Below are 12,561 nucleotides of genomic sequence, written 5' to 3'. Positions count from 1 at the left end.
GTCCGTGGTTCGACTCCCGGCGCAGGCGGTTGCATATTTTTCATCTTTCCTGCTTCCAGTTAACCTAATGCCTCTACACAATTTTAAAATTTATTAAATAATTTATTTAAATTCAATAATGATTATGGTATTTTAATTTACATTTCTGAAAATTGTACGTTAATTCATTGTAATTTATGCATTATGATGTTTATATATTTGCAGGAAAACAAAAACATTTTTGGCACTGAGAATTTGAATCCAATCTGGTCGAGTTACGTAAACTTCATTGACGAGTTGGTAAAGGATGGAATCCTGACTTTAGTTGATAAAAACATGCAGTTTCTATTGCACTCGACATCCGCCTCTGGAAGAGTAGTTTTTATGATTCACATTCATTTAGATATGTCTCAGGACTTGATATTCAGGCCTTCTTTGGATGAGTCTAAAGAAGGATGTCTTCAAGAGTTAATAAATGGAATGATAGAAGGAATATTTGGAGTTGCTGCTCTTGTTCAAAGAATAGACAAAACCATCCCTCACGATAACTATCTGGTAAGTGTATTTCCTCTGTTCCATATATTTCCAATATACAAAATAAAACAGAATCTGTCTTCGAAGAATTTTCAATTGCTATATTTAATGCAGTAATTTTTAGTGAGAAGGGGAGACAAAATTCGAAAGTGATGAGGCTCATTTTGTAACAGTGAAAATATACGGAACTTTTGCGACTTGCAATGTACATTATCAATTTCAGATTTATCTGGAAAAAAAATCTAACAAAAACAAAATATTAATAAAATATCAAGTATATTTCTAAATAAACGTTATACTGATGTAATTTGAATCAACCGTACTTTTTAAACGAAGCAAATTCTAGAAAGCTATTGTTTGCCATTATTATTAGGTCAAAAGTGTTATATTCGATTACATATATTCGGTTATAATAATATTTAAGGGATAATGATCGGTTTCTATACTTTATTACATAACACATAGGTTTTTCATCACTAAATAGCCGATTTTTAAATTTAGGGTAAAAATTATTCTGCATCGAAAATGTTTCTTCCCACTGGCAGATAAGGAACAGAAATTACTGTGCACAATATTGTAATTTCGGGAAATGACTTTTTGTCGTATTTCAGAAATTTAACAAAACTGAGGTGTTTAGTTCAAGGTTCAACTTTCTTGTTTGAATTTTGGATTAGAACTACTTTGCAATATATATCGTTAAGCAAGTTATATGAAAATTATTTAGATAGAGAAATAATCTAGCATTTATTCGATTTGAGAAAGAACGTGATATTTGCGAAATTTCAAGAAATATTCTAAAATCGTAAAATAATCGCGGAAACTAGAGTTTAATTGAAATTATTACACTAGTTTATCGTGATTTTACATAGCGTGTACCACAGCAGTATATTAACTTTAAGATAGTGAAAACTCACTTTTACATATTCAAAAATTGCCAATCGTGCCAACTCCGTGCTTTGTTCCCTCACTGAGTACATTTATTGCAATAAAAGATATAAAGTGGGGAAGAAAAGGTAATTAGGGATGTAATAATGAAATAATTGGGGTTAATAGAAATATTTGGGTTAATAGAAATATTAACCCAAAGAAATTGCTACCGTTTAAAAATCATTAAATGCTTCTCGCAATTATCACTTTATATTGTGATACTAAGGTTCCACGGAGGAAAGTCTAGAAACGCATGGTGGTAATTAGTAGCACTGTACAGATATGAATATTTGCTGAAGAAAAATAGGAATAAAGGAGAATAAAAAGCAGTAACAGAAAATAAGAAATAGAAAACTCTTGATATGCCATAAATATTTTTTCTATAATATTGTTGCTTGTGTACGAGTTCGTAATAGATTTAATGCACACAGGTCCGATTATAGATTAATAAAATTTACTTCTATCAAAAGAAATATTTCAGAGCTCTGAAATTTTAAACAGAAATATTCGTACAAGTGTTCACAGTATGACACAGTACAATCCGTAGTTACACTTCAAAGTACTAAGAATAGTAAACAAAGAATGACAATGCTAAGAATGGTAAGAAGAACTAAGAATGGCAATGCAAAGCTTATCTAAAGAGAAAGCTAATCCGATCACATGGTTGAACTAACAACCTAACAACTCGCAGCAATAATAACAACAAGTAACTCACTAAGAACAGATGCTCTGCCTCCGGCCTTATATAGTTTTCAACCGGCTGCCGAGGTATTTCTAGTACTTTCTGCTACTAGAAATTACTGGAAAGCAATATGAGTATCGAACTGCAGCTAATATAGTGATCAATTACATTTATTCAGCTACAGTACCTATTACGGTGCTACAGGGACCAAACCAAAATGTCGCCCAATGGTCGCCAAGATTGGCGACTGTTGGTGATTTCTCGCCAAATTTGGCGACAAAATAAGTTGCCCTATATTCTTACTTTTCCGGCATAGCTTGTCTCTTTAAAATTTTTTGCTTATGTTACATTACAAAGAAGAATACAATTTCACATATAACTGCACTAAAATCATCTGTATATTACAAAATATTATCAACAAGAAGCCATTGAGTAATTTCTTCATAATAAGATACAATTTCATTAGGATTGCTTTTACTTCATTGACATCTTTGATTATATTTTAATTTCTTGACGTACAGTCAATTCAGCAAACTTTTTTTTACATAATTCAAATTATATCTGACAAAATTCGAGAAAAGCATAAATACTGAAAATTATATTCTGCATAATGAATTATTCCCGAAATAAAATAGAGAAATCGGGTACTGTTCTGTTATCGGAAGCGGATTCAGAAATGTATTCAGAAAATTGTATGAATGTATGCGCATTTGTATGCATATATGTGCATATATGTGTATATGTATATACACACACGTACATTCGTGCTTACATATAAACATGCATACAGGACCACATACATACATTTTCGGATCCGGTCCTGATAACAGAACATCAGTATCAGAAATCGTATCAGAACCCACAGTTTTCGTGTATATAATTCTATCCAGTTCCATAGAAAAACGACTAAAATAAATAAATATGCGTATTTGTGTCTGAAGAATAATAATAAGAAGAAAGTGGAGTTGAAAAAAAATTGAATATATTACATTTCTTGGGAATTTTTTCATATAGTTTTTTTTTTTTTGATAAGTGTACAAACAAAGGAAAAAAACTGTCAAAATTTCCCATACAATTTTAAATTTCAAATGAATGCTTCTGTTTTAGATAACTGATTTTCGGTTGAAGAAAAGAACTAATTTTATCAGTTAATCGAAAGATAGTCAAAACTGTAGTTAAACTTTCGTCTTTAAATGTGTCTAATTTAGAGTCCAAATAATAACAGTCAGTGACTACTAGATCGCAGTCAACAGGAAGGCATAGAATCCTTATTATAACATAGGCCATCCGATTGATATGAAAATCGTAATTGCGAAATATATCAAAGACATTGAGTTTAAGTTGAGAAAATATTTTCTTATATATGAAGAAGCACTGATAAATTCTGAAAGTTTGTATGATTTTTATATTTCAAATTAGCTGTTGTAATTTTTCCCCAGTTGAAAAGTTATTCTACTGATGTGATTACAGATTTTACACCTATTCTTTAATCCTGAAAACATGATACTTTAATTATAAAACAGCATTTCATTATATTATTTTATTTTTTCAGTCTGAAGTCACAAGTAGGGAAGATTATCAAAGCATGAGACAAGAGTTAAAGACCCGACTCGAAACTGCCATGAGAGATGCAGAAGAGTTGGCATTAGATTTTCAACCTTATTCATATTTGTGGAAAGAAGAACCTGACAGTATAATACGAAGTTTATCAACAGGACGCGAAGATTCCCTTAATATCATTCCTCAAATAATTGAACAGGTATAAAGAAATTTTAAGAATTTCATGATTGTTTTGTTATAATTGTAATAAGATGCCCGAAATGAAAGTGTTTATTAAAACTGTATTAGTCTTTTACTTAAATTTCTACAGTACCGAGCATTGTTACTCATAAGAGATCTGTAATATTGAAATATTTAAAAGAATTCTTTAAAACTTCGAAATAATGTTCTGTCTTTTTAATTTTAATACTAGTACAGAAGTCCGCGAAGCTAGGTTGAATTATGGTTCACTGGTGATCCGTGCTTTCGGTGTCACGCCTTTGCTCGTGTCGACATCTATGGGTCGAAATCATAGGCGTGGTGTGATAGACGTCGATGGCTTCGGGTACAAAACTCTACCACTAACACCTCTCTACTACCACTCAAAAGATCTCCAGTGTGTTAGATTCAAGAATTCCGATTCTTTCAAACTGGCGAGCACTGAGTGGCTGCTCGGACGCCGCATACCTTTCCTCAGTAGCTATATGCTAATGAGGAGGGACAACTTGTTGCCGTGATTTGAGCCCATAGCGTTGATGTAATTGATCGTTGCGACGATGGGCTGTTTAGCTTCGTTCATTGGGCGCTGCCAGCTGAGCCCGTTGAATATTTGTGAAATGAGACACCAAGGATTGCGCGAGTGACGTAGTTCGTCATTTTTTTCTCAGGTGCGCGGATGGAAGAGGTGCATGCTCCTGTCACGTCGAAGAGGTACCACTGTGGAAGTCCGAGAGCCGAGGTTGATTTTTAGCTCGCAGTTCTGCGACGCTTTAGGTGTTTAAGCTGAGTCTTTGCTCTTGGTGATATATATGGGTGGAAATAAGAAACGTGATGAGAGAGATATCGGGGGCTTCGGGTATGGAACTTGAGGCCGCGACATGGGAGACGAATCATCTACAGCTAAGGCAAAAGAGGTCCTATTCACTAACTTTAAGAGTTCGGACTCTTTCAAATTTTGCAAGCATTGATTAGCTCCGCGGCCTCATCATACCCTCCCCCAAAAACTATATGTAGTGTGACACAAAAAAAGGAGACTAAGTGTGTAGCTTGAAAACAGAGTGGAGTTGGTAACAACTGTTTAGGGGACGTCATGCCACACACCTCCTCTATCCATGCGGCGAGTATCGACTTAACCGACCACGCCAGTGGGGAGTACTGCCTTAATTAGTGAACACGTGCAACTGCATTCTGCCAGAAAAATGTCTAATGTAAAAACCAAACAGCGAATCAACATTAAGTTTTTTGTGAAACTTAAAAAATCAGCCATGGAGGAAACATTTCAAATGTTAACCGAGGCTTATGGAGATGAAACTTTGTCTCATGCACGTGTGTTTGAATGGCATAAGTGGTTTTCAGGGGGAAGGGACAGTGTGGAAGATGATGAACGTGCTGGGCGCCTCCTTGAGCGCCCAGCACATTCGTCCTGATTGAATGGGTTCCCAGTGGTCAGACTGTTAATCAACACTACTACATTGAAGTACTAAAATGACTTCCTGAAAAAAATTAGGAAAAAAGTGAGTGTCAAAATCCATCCCTCCACAGTGGTAGTTGTGGAGGGATGGATGACTGTTGCATGAGGACAATGCACCCGCTCACACGGCCTTATCTGTCAAGCAGTTTCTAACCAGCAAAAACATTACTGTGATAAAGCATCCTTTTTATTCACCTGACTTGGCTCCATGCGACTGTTTTTAATTTCCTAAAGTTAAATCTTACTTAAAGGGAACCCATTTTACCTCAGCTGAAGACGTTCAGGCAAAAACAGAGAATCTCCTGAAGGGCTTTTTAAAAACCTCTTTCAGAACTGTTACAAGACATGGCAGTAACGAAGCAGAAGTGTGTGAATGCTGGAGGTAAATACTTTGAAGGTGATAATGTCACGAACTGATTATGTAAGTGCAATGATTTATTGGACCAGTCTCGATTTTTTTTTTTTTTGTGTGTGTGTGTGTGTGTGTGTGTGTCTCACATCTTGCATGCTAATAAGAAGGGACGACCTGTCACGGAGTAAGAGGCATCATTGTGGAAGTCCGGGGGTCGAAAGCAAAGGGTAATTTATTGCTCGCTTTTGTACGACGCTTTCGGTGACATTTTAAGCTGAGGCTTTTCTTCTGGCTACATGTGCGTGTCGAAATCGGAAGCATGGTGCTAGAAAACTCGGTGGATTTGGATTTGAAACCTGAGGCCGCATCATTCCGACTCTTTCAAATTTTGTGAACGTTGATTGGCTCCGCGGACGCCGCACTAGAAAAATTCTAAAAAATAAAACATTATTTTGTCATAAAACTCTTGACTTAAGTTATTCTTGTGTGATGTATTTCAAAATAAAGAAAATTATATCATCTAATAATTTAACAATGACTTTATTCTGCAGAACGAATGCTAGTGCGGAACGAATGGGTTAGGCACTCAGTCGAAGATTTTCCTGGGAATAATTAAGTGAAATTATAAATGCTAATAGATTTAAATCTTAATTAAGTTCAAAACTGATTGATTTTACTTGCTGAATGAAACCGGTTTTGTCTTTGCTTAGCTATCTCTTGGTCTTAAGATACTTACTTAATGAGTGCAAAAACATACCAAATTATAATTTTACAATAAATAAATAAATAAATAAATAATACTAAAACATAATAGAGAAATTATTATATCTATCTATTATTATATTAAGTTTAATTAAATTAATAAATAGTAAATTTTTGCCTTTACTAGTATTTTGCTTAAATTTCAGATTCGCAACTGTGTTACACTTGACACCCAAATAACGGAGTGCATCCGTCCATTTCGTTTGGTAAAAGGATGGCTTCGAGTTGACCAAAGTAATTTTAAAAAGCTTCTTTTGTCATTCATAAGCGAATGGAAATGTCGGTTCCAACAACTAGTTTTGGAAGGCGTCTGCCGCTATCTCCAGGATTTGGATACTTTCTGTTCGGAGACAGAGGCGGAACTGAACGAATCAATGACATCATCACCCTCCACTGAGAACATGGATTCGTCATCTTTATTGAAAGTCATCACTCTAATTCAAGCTGTTCAAGATAGGAGAACAACTACAGATGAGATGTTCGGTCCTCTGGGGTCGGCAGTTCGTTTCCTCAGGACCGAATGCAACCAAGAAGTAGACGAAGTCGTGGATGAACTTTTACAGGTTGTAAATATTTTGAGCTAGCTTTGCATTAAACGAATTCTGTCCTTGATGTATTCTTTCGCTATATAAAATATTGCAGGGTATAGTCATGTCGCGTGGCTGTTGTAAACTGTGAGCACATATCCTCTTTATGAAATTAATAAACGTAATTATTAAACTCTTTACTTAAATAATATGGAAAATGACGAATTAAGAAAATTTGATTGAGAATCAATAATTAGGACATAGGAAGCAAACGGCAGTATTTCAGAAATAGGCGTAAGTTTTTACTAAATAAAAGGAGGACAGGGTAGGAACAAATATCAACAACTATCCAGCAGAAGGTTCACATTACGCATGATTGATCTTACTACTGAGCAATCTTACTATCGCAATAGAAAGGTATTTATCCCTTTTTATTGTGTCCCTTCGTGGTGTCAATGAAAACACTTCCGGCTTTCTGTCGAAACACCTAGAGTTCAAATCCCGGAGAAGACATGCCACCTTTTTCTATTTTCTGTTTCGAAAAACAATTGACTATAAAATGAACAACGAAAACCAGTAGTCACACAGAATCATTTTCTATTAAAAGAAAGGTGTAATTACCCCATATTTCTGAGCGCAGCGTGTTCTTATTTTAGAATTTCAAAGTGGAGATCAATATGATACCCATAATGGCACACAGTTATCGCAAACAAGACCAAACATGTTTCAAATAATGTCGATAGTGAACTCTTAACAGGTAAATTCATCTGGACAAATTAAGTCTTGTTTACTTCTGCATCTTTGTGATTACGGCTTCGCTGCAAATAAAATCAAACTGTAACTCCTTTATATACAACTGAAGTTCAGTTGGCCATTGAAAATTATGTTCTAGTCTGGTTCTGGAACACTTTGCTGTGACACAGATTAGAATCATTGCTTAACATTGTAAAGACATTACGGCTGTTTTGGAGCAGGAAATACGAAATATCAATGGTGCTCTCACTGGGATTCGAACTCCGGAACTTCCGGTTGCTAGCTAAGCGTATTTTCAATTATCTCATGAAGGCACACTGTAAGGTAGAAGAAACGTTCTTGCAACATCATGCAAACGATGAATAATGATCATTACAGAATACCATTTCCATTATTATTTGTAATACGATCCATTATTGTATGCAATATTATTTGTAGTACGATGCATTATTGTATGCAATATTATTTGTAATACGATCCATTACTACTATATGCAGTATTATTTGCAATAATCCGAAACACAAAATCTTTTTTGCAACAAGATAAAGCACCCTTCTATCTGGCTCATAAAAGTAGGACACGAAAATGAGCTCACTGCATTGTCTTGATCTTAAGCGATACACTTAACTATATTCGATATACCTAATATGACATTTAACTGCAGCTAATTGTAATTTTTGACACGCGTGAGAAATATGTGTGGTGTAGTGTTAATGCTTCAACGGTGTGATGTTGAACTCCAATGAAAACGCTAATGACGGAACATCACATGAAAATTTTATTGAACGCCCCCCCAAAAAAATGGCTACATACAATACAGAAGAGAAAAACCTAAATCTTTTCCTTAAAATCAAATTCTATACATTTTACCTGTGAGAGCAATTCGTGGCTCTCGAGCTTGCGTTTTTAACATTGCCAACGATTTAATTATTTTAATAAAGACTATATTAACAACTATTGAAAACGTATTTGTAAGTTAAAAAATAATAATTTTCAGTTTATGCTCACGAGACATCCTTGTCCAAATAAATCTTCAGTCTCTTCTTCTTTTATGTGACCTTATCACAACTCCTTCTTTCATCAAGAAATTTTTCTTGACTATGGAAGGAAAAATTCTAAATACAATTCACTGCTTTCAAAACACAAGTGGTATCCATTTAAGTGATAATAGAGAAGCCAGTTACATTACCCTGCACTTATTTCTAGATAACATAAGCGCATAAATACAACAAAAATAATTTAAACTACTCCTAATGTCTGCCTTATACAAAGCATATTCCTCAAATTTTACTCAATGCTAATACTTAAGATAAAACATTTAATTCTAACAATTTTTTTGAAAATGAAACACACAATGCAAACAATTTTGAATCTACACAAAAATAATTCCAAAACTCTACAAAAATCATTTTCACCCATTTTCATTACTTTTTACCTTACTTTGTATCCAGTAGTGATATTCAGTCACTAGACTAGGGCACGACTCAAGCCATTTGCATTACCGTGTAATTTGCCTGGCCTATGAACAATTTCAAAGTTGTACTGTTGGAGACACAATGCCCAGCGAGTCAAACGAGAATTTGATCCCATCATTTTGTTTAAAAAAGTCAACGGATTATGATCCGTCTGGATCTTGAATTATTGTCCGTCTAAGTAATGACTTAGTTTCTTCAGTCCATAAATAATGGCTGCTAGTTCTCTTTCAATGGTGCTATAATTTCGCTCCGCTTTAGTAAACTTTTTGCTAAGATACAGTATAGGGTGTTCCTCCCCATCCTGAATTTGAGACACCACTATACCCGCACCATATAAGCTGGCATCTGTCTGCACAATAAATTCTTTAGAATAATCTGGTGCAAATAAAAGCGGACTTTTCACTAGTTTGGTCTTCAGTTTATTGAAGGCCTCGTCGCACTCTTTTGTCCAAATAACTTTTTCTTTTTTGTTTTTCCCCTTCAAAGCGTCTGTCAAAGGTGCCGCAATACGGGCGTAGTCTTTTATGTACCTTGCATAGTAGCCCACAGTACCAAGGTAGCTACGTATCTGTGTTTTAGTAGTGGGGATCGGAAAATCTCTGATTGCTTGAATCTTGGCCTCACTAGGCGACCTTTTCCCAGACCCTACTTCATGACCCAGAAATTTCACATGGTCTTGTGCGAATTTGCATTTCGAGGGCTTAACAGTCAATTTAGCCTCCTAAAGGCGATCTAAAACCACATCCAAATCCTTCATATGCCTGTCTCAAGTCGGCGAAAAGACTGCGATGTCGTCAATATACGGTAGAACAAAATTGTCCAGCCCTCCTAAAACTTGAGCGATCAATTTACAAAAATAGAAAGGCGCATTTAAAAGCCCAAACATCATTTTCTTCGGGATGAAAGATCTAAAAGGCGTCACAAATGCGGCATACCTCCGTGCACGCTCTGTGAGTGGTATCTGGAAGTATCCTTTGGTTAGATCCATGATTGTGAAAAATGGAGCTGCGCTGACTTTTTCTACCCCTTCTTCAATATTGGGAAGAGGGAAAAATTCGGTCATAGGTTTTGAATTTAATTTTCTGTAGTCTATACAAGGACGAGGATCTTTACCTGGGACCTCTACTAAGGTCATAGGCGAAGCATAATCAGATTGCCCGACTTCTATAACTCCTAACTCAAGCAACCGCCTAATTTCCTCTTTTAGGATGTCGGTTTGTCTCGCCGACATTCGATAAGGCCTGACTCTAACCGGAGTCTCATCCAACAATTTAATATCCATTTCGACCAAAAACGTACAGCCGGGGTCCGACGAAAACACCGCTCCATACTTCCTTATAACTTCTTGGAATTTTCCTATTTCCTCTGCCGAAGCTCTTTCTTCTAGCTTACTATCTCCAACTATTTTACAAAAATCTACCTGAGTTGGATCAGCCAAGGGATAAGGAATTTCCACTTCTCCCTCAATATCTTCCATGACCTCCTCCATCACAAGATTCACAAACTCGGGGCGCTGATAATAAGGTTTCATCAAATTTACGTGATAAATGGTGTCACTGCTACGCTTACCCGGACTCTCTACCGTATAATTGGTTTCGGAAATCACACTAGTTACTTTACCTGGCCCTATCCAGTTCACAGCCATTTTGTGTGGTTTAGACATAGCTAAAATAAGCACGAGATCTCCGACCTTAAACCTTCTCGTAACAGCGTTGCGATTATACCAGAGTTTCCTTTTACTCTGGCACTCTTTCCTCTCTACAGCCAGCTTAATAGACAGATTAAAGACTACTTCTTTAATCTGTCTATTAAGTCTAGAACATACTCGACCACAGTGGGGTCTGAACTTTCTTCCTCTAGCCAGTTTTCATACACAATCGTTTGAGGTATTCTCAAATTTTTCCATGTACTAACTCGCAGGGACTAAAACCTGTACTCTCATGGCTAACAGTTCTGAGGGCGAACAAAGCACATGACAAACATTCTTCCCAGTCCTTCCCGCTTTCCAAGTACAAAGCCTTCAATACCCTTTTCAAGGTGTAATGCAACCTTTCAACAGAATTGCTTTGAGGGTGATACACAGAAGAATGATACACCTTAATTCCGAACTTACTAAAAAACTCAGATGTAAGTTCACTGGTAAACGATCTACCCAAATCACACTGAATTTCCTTAGGGTAACCTGATCTAGAAAAGATTTGTATCAAGGCTTGAATCACACATTTAGAGTTTAAATTCTGTACAGGAAGGGCATCTGGATATTTGGAAGCAACACAAATAGTAATTAAGTATTTATTTTCACGCGAAATAGGGATCAGAGGTCCTACTGCATCAATATTTAATCTGCTAAACAATTCTGATATAACAGGCACAATCTACATAGCGGCTTTCTTTTTATCCTTATTGTGACCTACAGGCTGACAAATATCGCACGTCCTCACAAATTCTTCAATTTCCTGGTTACAGTTTGGCCAGAAATATTGTGTCAAAACTCTATCCTTGGTTTTTGTTACCCCTAAATGACCAGAGATTTCTTCGTGGCATAACTTCAAGATCCCTTTCCTAAAAACGAGAGGCACACACAGCTGACGCTTATCTTCCCCTTTTTTAGAACCTGCCATTCTGAATAGTCTTTCCTTGACTATTACAAACTCTTTCTCATTTTCACTTTCCCCTTTCTTCCACAGGGTCGCTAAACTAGCGCATGTTTTTTGTGCTTCCAAGAATTCTGCTGACCAAACCTCCGCAAGGATAGATTCTTCTGAACTGATGACTGGAAATTCAATAGATTCCACCGTATTACTTGTTAACTTCTCTTCTTCCGAAAGCTCATTATTCACAACACTTTCACTTTCTATCTCTTCCTCCTCTTCCGATCTGGAATCTAAGTCTGCGCTTGAATTCTGCGCTTGCTCTCTCTAAACTCCTGCGCGCATGCGCCTGACTACGAGTTTCCACAGCATTTAAGAAAACCGGTCGTTACTTAATTTCCTCAATCAACTGTGCAGTTTTATTCCCTAACAAATAGCACTCTTTGTCTAACTCTACCGGAGTAACCGCTGCCTTTGTGGTGACCACACCAAAATCAGCTTCAATGGTGACTTTCGCCAAAGGTAAACATTTACATTCTGTGTCCAAAGGCTCTTTCACCCATACAGTTTCCCCTAATAAGTCACTAGTATTAATCTAAGTACTATTACACAAATCTATACCAGCTCCAGTATCTCTCAGATATTCTCTCTCTATCCCATTAATTACTGCTTTCTTGAAATACGGCTCAAAACATTTTCCTAAACTCTCCGTTCCTAGATTATTCCCCAGATTAGCCTTATTCTTTTCCA

The 12,561-nt window shown here is 36.2% G+C and overlaps 2 protein-coding genes across 2 annotated transcripts in view; both read left to right on the top strand.

The window, feature by feature from the left end:
• The window catches only part of Dhc93AB (Dynein heavy chain at 93AB), a 202,564-nt gene that overhangs the window by 64,031 nt on the left and 125,972 nt on the right, over positions 1 to 12,561 (top strand). Inside the window, 1 exon segment of the mRNA XM_085821370.1 lies at positions 205 to 534. Coding sequence (XP_085677496.1) covers positions 205 to 534 — 330 coding nt within the window.
• Positions 3,686 to 7,077, top strand: LOC146996142 (dynein beta chain, ciliary-like). The gene is made up of 2 exons (XM_085820027.1): positions 3,686 to 3,881; positions 6,612 to 7,077. The coding sequence occupies exons 1-2, from the start codon at positions 3,708 to 3,710 to the stop codon at positions 7,047 to 7,049; spliced, it is 612 nt and encodes a 203-aa protein (XP_085676153.1). The 5' UTR covers positions 3,686 to 3,707; the 3' UTR covers positions 7,050 to 7,077.

Source organism: Stegodyphus dumicola, chromosome 7 (genome assembly GCF_044657685.1).
Source record: "Stegodyphus dumicola isolate Sdum_Otavi_A_Nest chromosome 7, ASM4465768v1".
In the NCBI taxonomy this organism is placed as follows: domain Eukaryota; kingdom Metazoa; phylum Arthropoda; class Arachnida; order Araneae; family Eresidae; genus Stegodyphus; species Stegodyphus dumicola.
The sequence above is the reverse complement of the archived record's forward strand: the minus strand, read 5'-3'. Positions and strand labels throughout refer to the sequence as shown.